Source organism: Doryrhamphus excisus, linkage group LG5 (genome assembly GCF_037039965.1).
Source record: "Doryrhamphus excisus strain RoL-2023G ecotype Guam linkage group LG5, RoL_Dexc_Guam_v1.1, whole genome shotgun sequence".
NCBI lineage: Eukaryota > Metazoa > Chordata > Actinopteri > Syngnathiformes > Syngnathidae > Doryrhamphus > Doryrhamphus excisus.
In genome coordinates, this window is record NC_136361.1 from 9337218 (window position 1) to 9358392 (window position 21175).

General features: G+C 42.3%; 3 protein-coding genes and 3 non-coding genes across 7 annotated transcripts in view; 5 read left to right on the forward strand and 1 right to left on the reverse strand.

Moving 5' to 3' along the window:
• LOC131105616 (lysosomal thioesterase PPT2-A-like) overlaps positions 1-21175 on the forward strand; it is a 213248-nt gene that overhangs the window by 67190 nt on the left and 124883 nt on the right. The window lies entirely within an intron of this gene.
• tnfb (tumor necrosis factor b (TNF superfamily, member 2)) lies at positions 10061-12988 on the forward strand. The gene is made up of 4 exons (XM_058053850.2): positions 10061-10379; positions 10458-10509; positions 10601-10660; positions 12060-12988. Exons 1-4 carry the CDS (start codon positions 10191-10193, stop codon positions 12524-12526), a joined length of 768 nt encoding a protein of 255 aa, XP_057909833.2. The 5' UTR covers positions 10061-10190; the 3' UTR covers positions 12527-12988.
• Positions 16820-21175, reverse strand: part of gabbr1a (gamma-aminobutyric acid (GABA) B receptor, 1a) — an 80992-nt gene continuing 76636 nt past the window's right edge. For both annotated transcript variants that reach the window (XM_058053844.2, XM_078790660.1), the window contains 4 exons: positions 18862-18989; positions 18642-18770; positions 18348-18491; positions 16820-18257 (listed from right to left, as the gene is read on the reverse strand). In XM_058053844.2, the coding sequence (XP_057909827.2) occupies positions 17976-18257; positions 18348-18491; positions 18642-18770; positions 18862-18989 (683 nt within the window). In that variant the 3' untranslated portion in view covers positions 16820-17975. The remainder of the gene's footprint in view (positions 18258-18347; positions 18492-18641; positions 18771-18861; positions 18990-21175) is intronic.
• Positions 19261-19332, forward strand: trnaq-uug (transfer RNA glutamine (anticodon UUG)). The gene has a single exon. It is a non-coding gene; the product is annotated as a tRNA-Gln (tRNA).
• On the forward strand, positions 19930-20001 carry trnap-ugg (transfer RNA proline (anticodon UGG)). Its single transcript has one exon. It is a non-coding gene; the product is annotated as a tRNA-Gln (tRNA).
• Positions 20110-20181, forward strand: trnaq-uug (transfer RNA glutamine (anticodon UUG)). Its single transcript has one exon. It is a non-coding gene; the product is annotated as a tRNA-Gln (tRNA).

Here is a 21175-nt window from a genome sequence, read left to right on the forward strand (position 1 = left end):
CCCAGCCGCAGATTGGACATCTGTGGTGCAAAGAGGAATGGGCCAAAGTGGCCAAAGATAGGTGTGCCAAGCTTGTGGCATCATATTCAAAACGACTGAAGGCTAGAATTGTGGTCAAAGGTGCAGCAACAAGGCTGTGAATACTTATCTTCATGTCATTTTTATGTTTGTATTTTGAATAAATTGGCAACAATGAAAAGAAATGCACATTGTTGCTATGGGGTGTTGTGTGTAGAATTTTGGAGAAAAAAAACATTTCATCCATTTTGGAAAAAAAGCTGTGACATAAAAAAACGTGCTGTGCTAATTTGCTAATTTAATTTCTACCACAATCACAATACACTCTTCTGCTCTCTGTGAGTATGCTAATGGTACCCACAGGGACTCGATGGGTGACAAACCAGCTCACTCCGTTCCTGCCGTTGTTTGACGTAACTAACGTAACGTAACGTAACTAACGAAATCATGAGTCTTTTTGGACAGACACGCATGCACATGACGTGCACATGACAATATATTGAGGCCGGTAACATTATTGATTGAGTTCAATTTCATTTATTGTGTGAGGTCCAAGGCCTGGTGCCCCTGAGAAATCCCGTTTTAACCTCGCAAGATCTTGCGACACCCCGATTGAACTGGATGTTTATGTCGCGCAAACAAAAGACACTTACTGATTTATTGAAAGTTACATTGTTATTTTTAATAATGTTTATTTTTTTAAACAGCAATCATCGAATGTGTGTGTGGCCTGTCATTCCCTCGTCAAAGGACGTATCAAGGAAATTGTGTTGATTTTTCTCATTGGCTGAATCCCTCCAGCCTCCATGATGTCATCATAATGAGCATGCTGCAAGAACTGGTCCTTCCAGAAAGTTTCCATGCACACACACACACACACACACACATATACACACAGACACACACACACACACACAGACAGAAAGGTACATTGCAACGACTTTTCTTTTCTCTCCTTTGTTAACGCCTATATGACGATGATGACGATGAGGCCATTCATTTATGTTGTTTTCAGTGCTTGTTTGTTTTGGCCAAATTGGAAGCTCTACTCCCACTACAAACAATCCGGATTAGTGACGACGTGAGTGGAAGGTATTAAGGCAAACAACCACGTGGAAAAATGCCTGTGACTCATTCAGTTCTGAGTTTTAATTGTATAAATCTTTCTTCGTTTCCTGGACTGTGATCTCATATGCTTCTATAGCACAGCAACACGTTTCATGCAAGGTGGGAGCGTGACCTTCCACCGGCCTGCACGACTTCCTCCTGCACTTCCTCTAGCGCTCTCGTTCTCGCTTCGTTTGGGCTTTTTTTTCTCTGGTGTGCGGCCTTTTATGGTGCATCAGCAGACAGAAGTCAGAACTGAGAGTGGAATAGACGTTTGCTTGCGGGGTTTTTTCTATGCACAGTACATTTGAACAGACATGTATTTCTTAGGCTGCACAACGGCCGAGTAGCCGTGTTCAATTCCACCCTCGGCCATCTCTGTGTGGAGTTTGCATGTTCTCCCCGTGCATGCGTGGATTTTCTCCGGGTACTCCGGTTTCCTCCCACATTCCAAAAACATGCTAGGTTAATTAGCCACTCCAAATTGTCCATAGGTATGAATGTGAGTGTGAATGGTTGTTGGTCTATATGTGCCCTGTGATTGGCTGGCGACCAGTCCAGGGTGGACCCCGCCTCTGGATAGGCTCCAGCATACCCATGACCCTAGTGAGGATAAGCGTTATAGAAAATGGATGGATGGGATGTAGAAGAATTCATAAATCAACTTTTTCACAAAATTCACCCTATCCTTAAAACTAATTACCTGCTACTACTTCCACATTGGAGCCATTCCAACATCAAATTGTTCAACACCTTCAGGCTACTTATATTTATACTCAACAATTCTACATTTTGCCAAAAGTCACACATTTCAGTAAAAGTGCTATTACATACTATTACATGTTACATGTTACATATTACATATTACTTCCACATTTCTCAACCAAGTCCCCCCCCATTCCAACAGCAAGTCACGTTAGGGCATTCATGCTATTAGCTACAGCACAGAAATTCCCACATTTTTCTTCTGGAAAGCAAATTGTCTTTGAACTGAAGAGTTCTAGCTACTTCCACATTTCTCAACCCATTCAGAACGTTCCAACATCAAAGCATTCGACAAATTAAGGACATTCGTGCAATTTTCCACATACCAAGAATTCCCGCTATTCATTCCCATTTTTCGAAGGGCAAAATGCCTTTGATCAAAAGATTTCTAACTACTTCCACATTTCTCAACCGATTCATAGCGTTCCAAAGTCAAAGCTCTCAACTCATTTGGGACGTTTAGCCTTCCCGGTACAATGTGCTAGCATGTTAGTATGCTAGCATTGTTAGTGTGCTAATGTTAGCATTTTGTTAGCGAAAATGTTAGCAAAAATGTTAACATTTTTCACTATTTTCATGGGTAGACACCTACTTTATATACTAGCACTATCATGCTAGGTGTTAGCATATGACCATTGCTAAAATGTCAACATTAGCAAAGTAGCATTTTTAGCTAAAAGGTAGCCACTATAAAGACTTAGCACTATGATGCTAGGTGTTAGTATGATAACATTAGCACGTTACCATTGTTAGCATGCTAACATTAGCATAGTAGAATCTTTTTGCCGTTTTCACACATACATAAACACTATTACTACTATTATGCTATGTCAGCATACGAACGTTAGCATGTTAGCAATGCTAGCATATTAATTACCATTTTAAAAAATACATAAAAATCAGTTTTTACTACTTCTACTTGATTTTTTAGTACACTGTCTTTGGTGGGAAAACCCCGTGGGATAGTTGATTTGTTTCAGACATGCTTCACAGGTTACATGAAGTTCAGGTTAGGTGGTCACATTTGCACAATTCAACATGTCTGAAAAGGAGCAGCAAAAAGCAGAGCCTATTTCATCATATCCCTGATCCAGGACCTACCCCTCCCTGCTAATTCATTCACACCATATATTTTACACGTTGAGACTTGCAATATTTCATTATTTACATTTTCTTCATATATACAGTCATGTCAAGGATTAATAATAATTAAAGCATCCTTGTTTCTTTAGTTTCCTTCAATGGCCGGTACAACTAAAGATATATTTCTTTGGACAAATATGATGACGCAACTGTGACTTTTCCGATAATGGAATACTTTCAGGAAGCATTTGCAAAAGTCTGACACACATAAGCCTGGCCCTTTGTTTTGGTTGCTTATACTGCTTATACCAGTGTATACTTGTTTCCTAGAGGTTACCGTTCCTTTTCCTATCCAGTTACTTTTTTTAAACAGGAATTTCCACAAAAACACCTGTCACGCTAGATCTCCCAGGTTTCTTACATAAACCTTTATTGCGCAAGCTTCAGTGTGTGGTTTTTAAATAGACTCCACTTGCCAGTCAGTTGCAATGCATGCAGTTTTTCACAAGCATTCATTTATTGGCTGGCTCAAAAACACATGAGAACGTATTCAGACCACTCTAGGGGCTCTTTAGAAAAATGTGACCAGTCACAAATCGAATGGAGGGACTTTTGTTGATTCACGTATTGCTCTTCTCAACGAGCAGCGGATCCTGCTGTGGGCACCTTCTCATTGGAAAGCACTCACACGCCGTTTGCTTGTGAAATTTAAAAAATAAGCAACAGAATAAGATTCATTTGGAGTTCTAACCTTATTTGTTTTGCTTTTCATGTTTTTCTTACTCACTTTTAAAATATTTTTTTCATGGTGTTGGATTGTTACAGGCTAATTACGGTGTTGTTAAAAAGTGTTTGCACACTTCCTGATTTTTTTGCATTTATGTCAGACTTCAATGTTTCAGATCAACAAACAAATGTCAATATTAGTCAATGACAACACAACTAAACACACAATGGAGGTTTTTAAATGAAAAGTTTGATTAATAAGGGAGAAAAAAACCCTTACATGGCCCTGTGTGAAAAAAGCCATTGCCCTCCACCAGTTAAAATAGAAATGAGATGAATTGAGATTTATTAGTCTGGAAAAGGTTAGAAAGCCATTTCTAGAGCTTTCAGGCTCCAGCAAAGCACACGGAGAGCCATTTTCCCAGGAGTGGCAGATAAACCAAATAACCCCAAAAGCGCAGCGGCAACTCTTCTAAGAGACCACAAAAGAAGCCACAATAACATCCGAAAAACTGTAGGCCTCACTTGCCTCAGTTAGGGTTTATGACGGCCTGCATGGCAGAGTTCCACCACAAAAAACACTGCTGAACAAAAAGAACATTAAGGCTCGTCTGAATTTTCAAATAAAATATGTGCATGATCCCCAAGATCTTTTTAGTTGTGACATTCGCTCACATCTTATAAAAGAGTAGGTGAAGCTATTGTCTTGCACAACGGCCGAGTAGCCGTGTTCAATTCCACCCTCGGCCATCTCTGTGTGGAGTTTGCATGTTCTCCCCGTGCATGCGTGGATTTTCTCCGGGTACTCCGGTTTCCTCCCCCATTCCAAGAACATGCTAGGTTAATTAGCCACTCCAAATTGTCCATAGGTATGAATGTGAGTGTGAATGGTTGTTTGTCTATATGTGCCCTGGGATTGGCTGGCCACCAGTCCAGGGTGGACCCCGCCTCTAGCCCCAAGTCAGCTGGGATAGGCTCCAGCACCCCTGACCCTCGTGAGGATAAGCGGTAGAAAATGAATGAATAAATGAACAAATAAAAAACCATAAACACATACAAGTGGCTCCGCATTGTCAGTATGCAGCCCTTGGTAGAAACTGCCGTGTGTACATTTTGGAAAACAACCAATGTAGCTACGATGAGGGGTTCCTTGTATTTAAAGAAAAAAAAAACCCAGCTCACGTCTGTGCTTAGTATTATCTGTGATATATGACCCATTTTTTCATTACACTTTATACAAAAATTTCACTGTCTCCTTGTACTATCATTACTTTATTCTCATAATATTTGGACTTCAGTATAGTAATAGTTTAACTATTTTCCAATCTAATGTTTCAAAAATGTATTTTGTGTATTTATTTGTCATATAATTACGGGTTTTCCTCATCTTTATTCTTGTAAAATTACCGTTTTTTTTGTACATTTTTGCCATTGTTTTTTTAATTGTATTTTTAGAATGTGCCAAGGGCAATAAAAACACAACCCTAAATAGCCCAAACTGGGACACCCCCAGTGTAGGGCCAAAAGCGATTACTCACTTAATCAACAATCTTCGGATGAATCAACAAAGAAAAGAATGATTGGCCGCAGCCATATAATTACATATTATGAAATCATCTAAAATGCAATTATGTGTACATAATTTATTCTAGAGGCAACCCATCTGAATGAGCAATTGTATGATTTGCATGGATATTATTTCAAATGAAAGCTTCCAAAAAACATTTTGTCTCATTAGTCCTGCCTTTGAAATAAAAATGGAGCAAAAGAGGTTAGAAATGATGCATGTTGACTTGCTGCTCCTAAAAAAACCTCAGCAGTAAAGCAACGAAAAGGAAGAAAAGTGCAGCACTGGCGAGTCTGCTCCCAAATAATAAAAGTGCCTTGAATTGGTATCTAATTATGAATGAACCAGATGGGTGAAATGAAAGAGAAAGCAATACTTTCAATTTGCACTTGCGGTCATGTGATGCGGAGAGCGTAAAAATACATTTCACCTCATGTGACCTTCACTTTGCTTTTGTTGCTTGACATCCCTTCATCATTTCCTTCCTGTCCCAAGATCATCAGGGTGAGCTCAGACCTAAACCACGACCAGCACTATCCTAATGGGGATCCTCCTGGAATCATGTCATGAACATCCATGCATTTGCTGAGTAAGGTAAAAGAAAGAAGTGATTAAAAAAACAATCAAAGGTGAGGGAGATGAGATTTTTGAGATGCTGGTCTGGACAGACAGGGACTTCCCATGATGATGATGATTTCACCTGGAAGTCATGTCAATGCAGCCTTTCACATTCTCCTTCCACAACCTTCTGCTCCCTCACTGCCAAGCACAACTTCAATAATACTAGCGGTGATAATAACATACCTCAGCAATACTGCCTTTTACTTATTATGCTCATTTTCCGGCCCTTGGTATTGAGTTGTGGATTCCTATAGAGCAGCACAAAAAGCTTTCTAGATCTTCCAGAATCTGCAACTATTCAGCTGTATTTCTGTGGACTGCGAAAACCTGGGTTTGAATCTCCGTTTGGACGTGGTGTCCATTTGCATGCGTGGCTTTTCTCCGGGTAATCCAGTTTCCTCCCACATTCCAAAAAAAAAAACATGCACTGAATGTTGTTGGAGTTCAAATTCTAATAGGACACGTAAGTGTTGTCACTGTCTGGAGATATCCAGTACTTCAAGATCAGAGAGAGTACAATCGTCTTGTCTGCTTCTACATATTTTCCTCTTGTGTTTGTATGCCCAAGTGTTTGCTCAACAGCTGAAGAATAAATACGTATGTACGTAGTACATTTTGCCATCAAATGTGAGTGTGAATGACTGTTTGATTGTGATTGGCTGGCGACCAATCCAGATTGGATGGGTGTGCTCTGCCTCTTGCTTGAATTCAGCTGGGATAGGCTCCAGCATGCCCCTGCCAACCTAATGAGGATAAGTGTACTGCAAGGCATGCTGGGAGGCCGGAAGCACTCACAGCAAAAGCAAGAAGACGTGTTTCCAGTTGTTCAATCCACAAGTGTGTTTTGTATTATTTTGGGATATTTTTGGTTGTGATGCCAAGACAGTAATGACCATAAAGGAAAAGTGTAACGACAAACATAGAAGGGAATAAATGAAACGTAATGCCAAGTAAAGGCATTGTCAATTCCCAACTCAATCAAACTTAAAGAAGAAGATGTTTTTCTCCGCCAAAATAAGGGCCTTTGGGACTTTTCCCACAAGCAAGAATATGATCCGCACTGCTCTCATCCACAAGGGGGCACATGTTCATGGTTTGCTGGGACGCATCAACCCGCAGGAATGACATTTTTCATTTGTATCACTGGAATTTGAGCTGCATGGAAATGTCAGCCTATAGGATCGCTGATAAGGATTCCAGGCAGGGGAAAAGGTCACCTGGATAAGCAGACCCCAGCTGGAGGGGGTTCTGGTGTTCTTTTAGTGTTCTGTGTGCATGAAAAGAGAGCTTTGTCTCTTTGGGGAATGTCACTTTGTATCCTTACACAATTCCAATGTTGGCGTGGAGGAACTTCATTTAGCAAAAGGTAATAGAAATTAGGTGGGCGAGTGAGCAGTGAAACTAATATGTGTATGTGTGTGTGTGGGGGGGGGGTGTATTATGTCTTGCGACACTTTAACCACACAACACACTGGAGGCACAGTGCAGCGGTGGGGTCATCACTTTGAGCGTGTTACTATATACGTACACCCAGACCAACACACACGCATAAGATGATACTATAATATAATAAAATAAAAGAGCGGCAGCTCACTGGACGGGTTGAGTTCGTACAATAATGACGACATGTTGAAGAAACTACTTGTGTCGGAACCTGTTTGGTCAGATACAAATTGAAAGACTTCTACTTTACTTCTCTCATTTCAACACATTTGGTGAAATCAGAAGTCATTTTACCGATTTTTGTTGTTGTCCTATTTACACATGAACGCAAAAAAGCCACCACGTTCAGGTGGCAGACATGTGATCAAAAAGGAAGTGAACGTGGGTAAAATGTCCCAGTGAGAATGTGTACAAGACTAAAAAACATCATTAAGACCACAACCGGCTGCACGGTGGATGAGTGGTTAGCGCACAGACCTCACAGCTAGGGTTCAATTCCACCCTCGGCCATCTCTGTGTGGAGTTTGCATGTTCTCCCCGTGCATGCGTGAGTTTTCTCCGGGTACTCCGGTTTCCTCCCACATTCCAAAAACATGCTAGGTTAATTAGCCACTCCAAATTGTCCATAGGTATGAAAGGTGTGAATGGTTGTTTGTCTATATGTGCCCTGGGATTGGCTGGCCACCAGTCTTGAAGACAGCTGGGATAGGCTCCAGCACACCTGTGACCCTCATGAGGAAAAGCAGTAGAAAATGAATGAATGAATGAAAGACCAGAACCAAAAGGCGCATCCTCACACATATGCACCTCCTGCTCTTTGGTAGAAATTGCCTAAGTGGTGTTTACGCAATCCTGCTCACTAATGAGCACATTAGCCAGCAATGACATAAAGTACAGTACAGCTCTTTTCCCAAGGTTGGCCCCCTGCTGGCCAGAGGAATGAATACAATCTGCCTGTGCTTGTATTTGTTTTTCATTTAAATACAAACAGGCATTGGACAATACATTAACTTATTATAGTTATTTATTGCATGGTTTATCCTGGCTGTCATTTTCATATATATATAAATTTTATCTTAACTTTATTTTAGTTATGCTCTTATGTATTATTCCGCACAGCACTTGGGTTGTTTTTAAAGTGCTTTTCACAGTTCAGTGACCTGCAAAGAATCAACACAAGAAGGAGGAAGTTGATTGGCATTGAAAGTGGTAAGACAAAGCCTGACTAGCGCATCCTCACTTCATAATAATGGATAGATTTTACACAGTGGCCTTTTACAAGGCACCCAAAGCACTACGTACACGGGGAAGTCAACCATTCATTCATTTGCTCCTCAGTCACACGGTGGTGGAGGTAACCTACATCTGTAACCACAGCCGCCCTGGAGTAGTAGTATGATGGAAAAGTGGCTGCCACCAACCATTCATACACCGGTGTGGGCGGCGTTGGATGAAAAGGTGGCTGAACTCTCTTGCCCCAGGGACATAAGCACTGGGTTGGTATGGGGAGTGAGGATTGAACCGCCAACCCTCTGGTTGTTCTACCTCCTGAAACACATCTTTTAACACTTTTTTATTGAATAGTATTATGAATATTTTACTGTATGTGGGGCAAACATGCAGAAATCAATAAGTAATGGTAATATTTCATTTGAACATGCATTCCAATTGAGTGCATCCCATAATCAGTTCCCAGTTCCACATGTCCAAAAGGAGTAGGAAGAAGCAAAGCTTATTAAATCCTACCCCTCCATCTGGTACTTTTACAATCACTAACTGTTACATTTGTTCACTTCCTGCTTTCCATAATACAGTTTAAGGTTTTTTTTTTGTTTTTTTTGTTTTTGTTAATGCACCTCGTACCGAAGAACGATATTTTTACCACCTTCTAAATATGCTTTTTAACTTTATTAGAGCCCTCCTAGACATGAAATAACACCCCTATAGTCACCTTTACACTCAAATTAAGTAATAAAATAGACATTAGGCAGATAAGACAGGTTTAAGGATTTTTTTGTGTTTCTTTTAATAATGTACCTCGTAGCGAAGTACTCGGTGATATGAGCATCCAATGCCATAATGTGTACCATAGTAAGTGTCAATATAGTGATATATATAGCACATCATGACTGGTTCAAGACTCTTCATCCTTGTATTTAGCAAACATCAACTGCTTGTATTTTTTCTTGAATTGGCTCATTGTTGTGCATTGTTTGATTCCCTTACTCAATCCATTCCATAGTTTGATTCCACATACTGAAATGCTATGGCTAGCATAACGTAGTCCTAGCATAGAAGTGTTTCAAATTTAGTTCTTGTCGAGTCTGAGTTTGACTGTGTTCACCTTGGAGGTTCCACGGTAATGATCATTTCCGCATGGTCGAGGTGTCCAGTGCCAATGACAACTTTTCAGCGCATTCTCTGTGGGATCATGTGGATTTTTTTGGACACGTCACTCTCGGTGTGTATAAATAACCTCAAACTGTGGATGACTTGTGGATTGTTGGTTTGAGGTCTGAACCTTCACATTTAGTGGTGACTCTAAGTGCCCTGTCTGCAATATGTGTCTGTGTTTGTTAAAAAAAACAAAAAAAGTACCAACTGACCACGGCTGCCATCAGCTTCCATGTTTTGGAAGAAAAAAAAGGAAAGAAATTAGTGAATTTTCTTGCATTGTTTCCTGCGTGGTCCAGGTTTCCTCCTTCGGCTGCCTCCTGTCTCCACTTTCACAGTGACATCACGGGAGTTTCCCTTCTGCACGGGCATAAATAGGCCAGGCCCTCTGGCTGCCGCTTCACTCCGCCAGTAGCACAGCGAAGACAAACCGGCCTAGCGTGTGCAAGCATCACAGCCAAACAACATGATGATGTACACTTCGGCACCGGCAGACCCGGAGGCGGCCCTGGAGGAGAAGAGGGTGGTGGTGGTGGAGAAGAGGTCGTTGGCCGGATGGATGTGGAAGTTGTCCGCAGGCCTCCTGGTGGCCGCCCTGTGCTTAGGCCTGGTCCTGCTGTTCGCCTGGTACTGGCAAGGAAGATCCGAGCCCATGGTACTGAGAAAGACTCTTTTTGACTGAAGCCTGAATGCATTTCAGCGTTCTAATGTTCTGCTACTTCCTGACATCCAGATGTCTGCAGGCCCGACTCAGGCGCTGGTCCAGGACCCAGAAAATGAAACAGGTATTTTGGTTGATATCTTGATTTGATGTTTTTGGGGGGGGCAATCTGGACCTATTTGAGACAATGTTTGTGTTTATGGCCCTATCTTCAGATCCTCACGACACACTACTGAGAATCAGCAGTAAAGCCAAGGCAGCCATTCATTTAGAAGGTGAGACGTGGTTTCAATCATTCATATGCAACATCACAAAGTTCATTAATTAGGTCAAAAAATTCCTCTTGGCAAGGTTTATCATATCTAATGAAAATTGAGCATTTACAGTCATTAATAAAGTTTCTCCAGAATCTAGAGTGCTTACCGTTACACAATGGAAACCACGTGCTGTTGCCACCTCATGAAAGTTACTTTTTTTTAAAAACAAATTTTGTAACCAAAGTGGATTTGCTTGTTATAAGCAACCGCCGACGTTCCACCAAGATGTGGACTCAGACCTCCGGATTCAAAGACTAGAGTACTAACCATTCCACCACGGGTTAGGAACCTTGTTAGCTCTGAGAACCATGAAAGCCACATATTTTTAAATATTTTCAAAACTGTGATTTCTGTAATGTCAGTGAAATATTTCTATGTTGTCGATGCCGAATGAAAACCCCAAAGAGCCCCCCCCCCTTTTTTTTAAACACAAAATTTGTTATGAAGGTTGATTTCCTTGAGGATTCCATCAAGGTTTGAAATCAGATGACTGGATCTAAAGTGCTAGAATATTAACCATTACACTTGGACACCTAAAAGGAAGATTGTCCATATTGACATATTGTTATGTGAACCTCTCTGACAGCATCAATTCAAATTGAGCATGATTATATTAGTGACAACAAGTCTTGCATTCAAAGTGCTCACAACACTGAGGTCTTATGTGGTTCCACGGTGTAATGGTTAGCACTCTGGACTTTGAATGAATCCAGTGATCCAAATTCACACTTTGGTGGTTCGGTCCTTAAATGTTGCAAAAGCGATGGATGAGCCTTTGTTCAGTGGTTAAATGTTGCAAAACCCATGGCTCGGTATGTGTTCAGTCTTTAAATGTTGGATGAGTCTTTGTCAAGTCCTTAAATATTGCAAAACTGATGTTTTGACGTTTCTGACGGTCTTTGTTCAAACCCTAAATGTTGGATGAGTCTTTGTTCAGTCTTTCAATGTTGCAAAGTTGATCGATCAGTCTTTGTTCAGTCCTTTAGAGTATTGCTAAATAAGCACTTGCCACATCCACTTAGGGATGGGGGTAATCATTGGGGCCAAAAGGATTGGGAGCGCTGTTGATTCACTGTCTGAAGAAGTACTACATCAAATCTGTAAAAACATTTGATCCCATCTTACTTATGCACCTAAAGTGGCCAGAAAGTGGTATACACAAGCCTGCCATGGTGTAGTGTTTAGCGTTCTGGACTTTGGAGGACTTTCGCATCTCCACTCATAAGCATCATGGGTATTCGTCAGGAAGGGCATCTGGAATAAAAAATCAGTATGCGGATCAAAAAGACCCGCTGTGGCGACTCCATCGGGAAAAAGCCGAAAGAAACAAACAAATAAACTTATGTTTTTTTTTCAGGGATCCACACTGAAGGTCAGAGTGTACCAGATCAGCTGGAGTGGAGGAACGGTCAGGGTCAGGCCTTCGCTCAGGGCGGCCTACGCCTGCTCAACAACCAGATCTCCATCCCGAACACGGGCCTCTACTTCGTCTACAGCCAGGCGTCCTTTCGTGTGTCCTGTAGCGAGGAGGATGCGGAGGATGCGGGGACGAGCAAGTACTTAATGCCACTCAGCCACAGGATCTGGCGGTACTCCGATTCGGTGGGGCGCAAGGCATCCCTAATGAGTGCGGTGAGGTCGGCTTGCCAGCAGGGCGGCTCGGCCGAGAACGACCAGCGTGCCAAACAGGGCTGGTACAACGCCTTGTACCTGGGCGCCGTCTTCCAGCTCAACAAGGGCGACCGGCTGTGGACGGAGACCAATCAGCTGTCGGAGCTGGAAACCGACGGTGGCAAGACCTTCTTTGGCGTCTTTGCACTTTGACCCCCAGCTCAAAGTGTGGCCTTCCCAGCAGAGAACTATTCCCACGACAAGACTGTTTCTACTTTCGACTAAGGAACTAAAGATCAATTACTTTTGCTTAGCAATTTTTTTTTACTGCTTATTCTATCTGGGTCACAGGTGAGCTGGAGTTTATCTCAGCTGACTTTGACAAGAGGCAGGTTAACCCTGGACTGGTTGCCAGCCAATCCCAGTGGTTTATACTAGTATACGGCGTGTCTAGTATATGGAAGGATTGATGGATGTATTTGTATTTATTGGTTTCCTCTCTGCACGTTTATTCATCTACGTGATGATGAAGTCTTTGAATCTCAATGGAGATGAACTTTAGCATCTTTATGAACTGTACCAGTTTACATCTGTTGTCTATTTATTTGTATTTATTTGTATTTAAAGCATCGGGACATGGTGCTATTTATGGAGAGTAAAGTTTCCATACGACAACAACAAAATGCCTGTGTTATGAATAAATTAAGGCTGGGAATATCCAGGTACCTCATTACAGGATACGATATGCAATACATGGCTCACCATAATGATGATGTGAATGTTTCCATACGGCGATATACAAGTTGCGATTGGGAGGTTTAAAACGGCTCGGCATTTGTCACAATGCCTCCACTTCATGAGGTTTTGTTAAGCTCGTCTCTATTTTGGTTTATATACCTACAGTTACTCGGTAAACTTGTTCCTTACTATGCTGTGCAGCGCTGCGGAGCACGGCGCAGACCTGCGTTGACTGGCCACAACATTAGGTACACTTGATGCGGCATCAAGCATTCTGCATGTACGGCTAAAATATTACACCCCTCTCGATACGTTGCAGTACGCACCTTGCAATCTTAAACTTGTTTCATTTTTAACAATAGCGCGGGCACGATCGTGCATCAGTCACTGACGGTGGTGACGGTGGTCTACTGGCTTGCTGGTGATATAAAGTCAATGGGAAAACAGCCTGTAGTACTGAATGTGCTAAAGGAACAGTAAACGGGGCTGACAGATTATTTCCCTTTTTGCCATGTTTGCATGAACCGCCAACTTCACACAGCTCATTAAAAATAACTGAATTAACTAAAAATCTCAAGGATCACTTCCACACACGCACAGTACACATATAGGTGAATTATAAACAATACTTATAGGAACTTCTCATCAATCCATATCAAGTTCAAATTAAAAGTAATGTACAGATTTAAGCCCTGCCTGTTTCAGGTTAAACCACACCCATTTTTGGTTTATTCCCCACCCACTCCGAGTACGGTTACAGATACAGATCCTTTATATGGGTGAACAGATACAGATAGTGGTGTACTCGCTCATCCCGAATAACAACATAACTACAAACAGGACTTTATGTGTCCTGTCCTGTGACAATATTTTAAAATCACTCAGAAATCACAACAGATCATGTAGATCAAATCTATGAAGTAGAAGCAGAACAAAAACAAATGTATCGTGGATTATGGTAGTAGTGACGTAATCACCAGAATAATGATGGGATGTTCGGCTCTTTTGAGAGAACTGGCTCCTGAACGACTCCTCAGATTTTTTTTTGTTGCTTAAGTTTGCTTAAAATACGTCAATGATTTATTGTAGATGACTTTCCTTATCTACTCAACGTGGAACAGATTGCAACAAATTCAATAATAGTAAAACACTCAATCTTACTATCCAAAAAGGTCCTGATTGTGTGTATTATTTGTCAATTTCCATCTGTCCGTAGTGAAACAATAGCACATCAACAATGCATTACACAGGTAACAGTTTTTGGGAGTTTTTCACGAGGATTGCTATTCAGAACGTATTCATGAATGTCACATGAAACACTCTACGGCTCACTACTACTAGAACTACTACTGCAATAACGTAACGTCAAGAGTAAACACATGCAGCAGCTCTGCTAGCGCGTAGTACATAGTAGTACCGATATGCCTAGAAATAATACTGTTGTAATATGAATGTGGAAACGGTCTGTCATTGTAGAAGCCAGTGTGTGTGATTGGGAGCTTTACAGGGAATTTTTATAATTTTACTGCTAACTCCCTCTATGATTTGTTGGGTTTGAACTTAAAACAAAGACAAGTTATATATACATGTTCACTTTATTTACTGTGGATACATTTCAGGGAGCTATTTAATGAAGTTTTATTCAACTTGTAAGAGATGGTTCCGAGTAGAGGAACTCCATGCTCTTCAGGAGCTATTTATTAGTTATTTATATTTATTTGTTATCTATTTGTTTGGTTAAATAAACAGCCTTTAGGCAGTTCAACCAAGTTAAGTGTTTGTATTATTCAGCATTTTTATGCTAACTTTTACACTTGCACTGCAAATGAATATCTGCTCCAAATATTGGTTATTGCCTTCCTTAATGGCTAATAATAATGCTAACTTTTACACTTGCACTGCAAATGAATATCTGCTCCAAATATTGGTTATTGCCCTGCTTAATGACTAATAATAATGCTAACTTTTACACTTTTGCACTGCAAATGAATATCTGCTCCAAATATTGGTTATTGCCCTCCTTAATGGCTAATAATGGAGCAGCTTAAGCAACTTGAGCATCCTAACAAAGCCAAAGTGAGTCTTTTTTAAACTCTGCTGGACCATCTTTCCATTTCGAATAAAATGGTGACCCAACTCACTGAGGAGGAACAGTGAAGGGATTTTACAGCGGCTACATTTTAATAATATTTTTTAAAACCAACATGCATAAAGAGCGTATCAATCATTGCCATAGATAGCCATAAATAAACATGCACTCATTCAAGAGGGGAAGTTGTCAAACAGCCCCAAATCCGTGCAAATATTCCCTTGTGTGAGGTCAAACTGGGAATTTCCTCCATCTTTGAGTGTTGCTGTGTCAGGTAGAGACCCACAGAAGCCTCAGCCCACAACGGGTTTTCCCCCTGTGACACCTATACAACACCTCCCACATACACACACACACACACACACACACACACACACACGCTGTAAAAAGCTCCATCCCACTACATTCCTCTGCTGCATTGGGCTGGGACACACCAGCAGTTATGGCGTGTATTACTGTAGAAAAAAAATCACACAGTGTGACGTCACAGTCTTGCAGCGTGTTGAAATATTTTGTTATTGTTCTTTGCTCGGCACATGTTCTCTGCTTTTTATTTCCTCTTCCTGACATTATGATGTCACCACATGTAGTTGGTCAACTTTTGTTTTAATGATATGGAACCATTCTTCCAAAAAGGATGTAGCCATGACTGTTTGGTGGCAGTCCCATGACGTAGCAATAAAAAGTTGACTAAAAAAACAACAACAAAGAACAAAAAAACAATACTACTTGGTTTGGCGCAGCAGTGGAAAGAACAAAACTGCAGTAGAGTTCAGTGAATGACACAGAAATGTGCTTTTTTACCTTCAAAATGCTTGGACACCATCAGCACACTTACCTCCACTTACCTACTGGTGAAGCAGCATCTGGACCAAATGTTTGATATTTGGCCCAAAAACACTAGTTACTGTACCTTCAGGATGGAACACAGCAACTCTACCACATGAGCCAGGCCAAAAATGGGGTATTTCTGGGGTAGCGCCTCCTTTAAAATTAGAAAACAAATGCACCAGATGTGTAGTTATTATTTTACACTAGGAGATAGTGGACGTATGTCACCTCAATCTGAGCAATATTTGTGGGCTTGTTTCTAGCAAAACTATTTCTGTATATTTCGACGCAAAAAGAGCAAACAATCCACACCATGAAAAATAAAATATATCCTCCTACCTTAACCAAGGTGAATATTCCTCAACAAATGTTAGATTGTACACCCAACTCCCGTGAGTGTGAGTGGTAGCATTGAAGCTAACTTGTCAACAATGTTGGAACAGTGGATGGATAAACTATCGCCGGGAGCAACGAAGAATCTCCAAATTACACTTTGGACTGCTAGCTAACACGGATAAAGTTAACGCGAACATTTTATATACATTAAAAAACAGGTTTTTTTTAAATCGCTACTGGCAAGTTTCTTTATTCTTCTACTCCTCTAATGAAGCAACGTAAGGTTGAAACAAGAATATAGCACCACCTAGTGGTCGCCGAATCCTGTCATGAACTTCTTTACTGGGGAAAATCATAACATACTTTCATGAAATGTAAATGTCTAAATCATAATGTTGATTCTTAATAAAAAAATATATATGTATATTCAAATCACATGTTAAGAATGTTTTCATTCCTTCCTTTAATCATTTGAACAAGAACCATCAAAACACCAAAATACCTGAGAATGAGAAAAAAACAATGATTTTATTTATAGTACTCACATATTTTGCATACACATACTTTGAAATATATTAACATTTATGAGCCTAGATTATATATTACTTTGTGAATACAAATATTTCCCAAGATTTCTGGCGTGGTTCTGCCTTCTCATGATACACTGATAACTGCACTCTCCATGAGTATGATAAATATGGCCCATTTCATTCATTTAGCTTCCCCGCGCCCTGAGCTAACATGAGAACAACCACAGGCAACATGAACTCTGCGGCGCTTAAAGTGCACACTGAAATCACATAAAAGGGGTTAACCTGGCGGTGAGGTGAAAGTGTCATTGCGTGTGTTAAAGGCTCATGCAGACTAACATGTCACATGTCTTCACCTTTCAACTGTCCATTATAAACAGAAAAAGCAAAAGAAATAAAATTGTCCAGTTAAAAGTATTACAAAAAAAACAAGGATGAGCAAAATCTGGTGAATTAAAACAAAACAACAACAACAAAAAAACCCCAAGTGTGCTTTTAATGTTTATTTACATAAGCAGGCATGCAGGAAACTGATTTGTCGTCTGGTTTCATCTGCTTGTCGTGTGTCAGCATAACGTCTTTGATTTTTATTTGAGTATGTATTCCTCGTCGTTCCTCATCCTGCCTCCACTGTTATGGCTATTTCACCACGCACGGCCGAGTGAACACACGACTGACAAAAACAGGACTACAGGATCACAGAGAACATCAATGTGTGTGTGTGCGTGTGTGTGCGTGTGTGTGCGTGTGTGTGCGTGTGTGTGCGTGTGTGTGCGTGTGTGTGCGTGTGTGTGCGTGTGTGTGCGTGTGTGTGCGTGTGTGTGCGTGTGTGTGCGTGTGTGTGCGTGTGTGTGCGTCGTTCACTTGAGACGCGACAGCCCAGACACGCGACGTGTCCACAAAAGAAGGGGCCCCGGGGTCGAGGAGGAGAGCAACGATGGTTGCTCCTGTGCTGCTAGTCTGAGATGTGCTTGTTGCCGTGGCTACCGGTCATCACAACCGTGAGGGGGCGGTGGCGGAGGCGGGTGGGAGGAGCCCGGTATACCGTCAAGCGGCGTGGCGGAACAATGTGAAAGTCACAATGTCCGGTGGTGACAAAGCTCCGCCCCACCCTGCCGTGCCTCCTTGCTGGCCCCGCCTACTTGTAGAGAAGCGGGATCTGGCTATTGTGGCAGTGGTTGCGGCTCATCTTGCTCTCGGCCGGGTACAAGTTGGACGAGTTAGAGAAGGAAGGCGGCAGAGAGTGATTGTCCGTGCTCGGGTAGCCCGGCGGAGGGAGCAGAGACTTGGGGTCCGTTTGGGACGACGGCGGCGGCGGTGCATTGTGGTTCTGGTTCTGGCCCGTGGAGGGACGTCGGCGGCTGCGTAGAGCCTGTCTCTCGGCCAGCTGGTTGCGGAGCGCTGACACCCTCTCCTCTTTCTAGAAAGAACAAACAGAAGACATCCTTGGTCCAGAGGGACGCCTGAACACAGTGTAATGTTCACGTCACAATCTGTCCTATGGCGCCACCTCCTGGATGATCTTCTGCAGCTCCCTGTTCTCCCGCTCCAGCTGCCGGGACTTTTCCTCGTCGTTGTTGTTGGTGGACGAGCCCGTTTTCAGTGTGTCCTGCTGCTCTGACTGCCACTCGCCGCGTGTGATGAGGCGCCGCATCTGGACCGCCGCAACAACAGGAAGTTAATGCAGAGTCAAACAGCACTCGGATGCCCCTGCAGGGGGCGGTGTTTCCTCTCCAGGCCGTCTCCGGGTCCTGTGTGCTGCTATTCAATGCTAAGCTAATGCTAAGTGTCAAAACAAGAGTACCTTTGGAACAAAGAGCACCACCAGAGTGATGTAAGCGGAAAAGACGATGGCGAGGGCGGCGAAAGCAAAGGAGGCGTCCTGCTGCGAAGACAGGATCATGGTCACCGGGGCCGTGATCAGACACAAGACCTGCAGGGGATGCGGACGGAGACCACGACTGTGACAACAGGACAGAGAAGAGGAGGGATGGAGTGTTTCCTAAATGTGTTGTAGCACTCACAGCCACGTTGTAAATGGCCATCCCCACCGCCCGGTGGTCGTTGATCTTCTCTGTGGAGACAGACTTGGTCTCGTAGGCCAGAAAGATGCCGAGCAGCAACAGCAGACCCTTGTAGCCATAAACAACACCTGCAGGGGAAGGGGGGCAGCAGGTCAGCTGAAGACACGGCAGAAACCTGGAGATACTGGATGTGTTTTCATTTCACCAACTTAAGATCTACGTTCCATGGTGCAATGGTCAGCACTCTGGACTTTGAGTCCAGTGATCCGAGTTCAAGTCTCAGTGGAACCTCAACTGGTGTGTCAGGAGACCGAAGTCCGCCTTCATGACAGCTTTTGTGCGTTCAAAAAACATCTCTTTCAGATATTTGGGGTTTTAAATTGGAGGCCTCAAAGTGTAGGTTCCATGGTGTAATGGTCAGCACTCTGGACTTTGAATCCAGTGATCCGAGTTCAAGTCTCGGTGGAACCTAAACTGTTTTTTCCCAAAACAGAAATCCACCTTCAGGACCAGGTTTGTGCATTCAAAAATATCTCTTTCAGATATTTGGGGTTTTAAATTGGAACCCTTAATGTGTAGGTTCCATGGTGTAATGGTCAGCACTCTAGACTTTGAATCCAGTGATCCGAGTTCAAGTCTCAATGGTACCTCAACTGGTGCTTCAGACAATGGAAGTCCACCTTCATGTCAATTTTTGCGCTTTTAAAAAAATCTCTTTCGGGTATTTGGGGCTTTCATTTGAAGCCCTCCCACTGTAGGTTCCATGGTGTAATGGTCGGCACTCTGGACTTTGAATTCAGTGATCCGAGTTCAAGTCTCAGTGGAATCTCAACTGGTGCTTCAGAAAGCCAACGTCAAAGTTTTTACATTGGAACCCTTAACGTGTAAGGTTCCATGTTGTAATGGTCAGCACTCTGGACTTTGATTCCAGTGATCTAAGTTCAAGTCTCGGTGGAACCTCAACTGGTGTGTCAGGTGACCGAAGTCCACCTTCATGTCAACTTTTGTGCTTTCACAAAATATCTCTTTCAGGTATTTGGGGTTTTCATTTGAAGTCCTCCCACTGTAGGTTCCATGGTGTAATGGTCAGCACTCTGGACTTTGAATCCAGTGATCCGAGTTCAAGTCTCGGTGGAACCTTAACTGCTTTTTTCAGAAGACAGAAATCCACCCTCAGGACCAGTTTTGTGCATTGAAAAATATCTCTTTCAGATATTTGGGATTTTCATTTGGAATGCTCAGAATGTAGGTTCCATGGTGTAACAGTCAGCACTCTGGACTTTGAATCCAGTGATCCGAGTTCAAGTCTCGGTGGAACCTCAACTGGTTCTTCCAAAGACAGAAATCTACCTTCCTGGCAAATTTTGTGCTTTCAAAAAATCTATCATTCAGATATTTGGGGTTTTCATTAGGAAGCCACAAAATGTAGGTTCCACCCAGATTTGGGGGATTTGAATCATGAAGTGTCAAACATGGGTTATTTTTCTCTTGCTGGGAATCACCAACTCCAAGAACTTCTTCCTGCGTTTGTCAGAGAAGCAGAGCTTGTGGAAGAACAGAAAGCGTATCTGACCTACAACGTTTGGCCATTTCAGGAAATCAGCCCATCTGTGATATCAGAGACCTCCAGTTTGACCACGCCCTCTGAAAGCGAGCCTTTTGGGCCACCCCAAACTTCTTTCAGGGCTCCGTCTCAAATGTGCAAACCTCATGATGTGAAAGTTTGGCATCATTTAACCGGAGAATAGAACATTCTAACTCCATTTATAGGTCAGAAAAGTGGAACAAACATAATAGGTCCCTTTAAAAAGCACATCCAGTTCGTTACAAATTCTTTTTTGTTGTTGTAAAGATTCTTCTACTTTTCTTCTTTGTGTTTGTGATTTTCATTAGACGGTGACAAAATGCAGGTTCCATGGTGTCATGGTTAGCACTCTGGACTTCACATACTGGCGGAACCTCATTAAATGTTAATACAACCTAAAATATGTGGACTTTCAGAGATATGTGGACTTGTACAACTTGAACAATGTGTCTTTGAAGGGTGCGCTCGGCTGCGCCTCATTTAGAAGTTGAAAGTGTAAGAAGTCACTCGGCGCCATGAAGACTGACAGAGAAAAGGGAATAAAAGAGTGAAGCACGTTTGAGGCGTCTTCACACCGTCCGTCGTTTCTTTGTGTCGCCTTGTCTGCTCTCAGAGGAAACGCTAGCAGGGCCCTGGCCCACTTTGTGACCCACATAACACTCAGCATCATCTTCAGCACCACTATTGTTCTTTAAGAACAAACAACAAGAGACGCACGACCGGAAGAGA

Coding starts and splice junctions, on each gene's coding strand:
- tnfb (XM_058053850.2), top strand. CDS start 10,191: ATGATGATGTACACTTCGGCACCGGCAGACCCGGAGGCGGCCCTGGAG. Junction 10,380..10,457: donor AAGGAAGATCCGAGCCCATG/GTACTGAGAAAG, acceptor CCTGACATCCAG/ATGTCTGCAGGCCCGACTCA. Junction 10,661..12,059: donor GGCAGCCATTCATTTAGAAG/GTGAGACGTGGT, acceptor TTTTTTTTTCAG/GGATCCACACTGAAGGTCAG.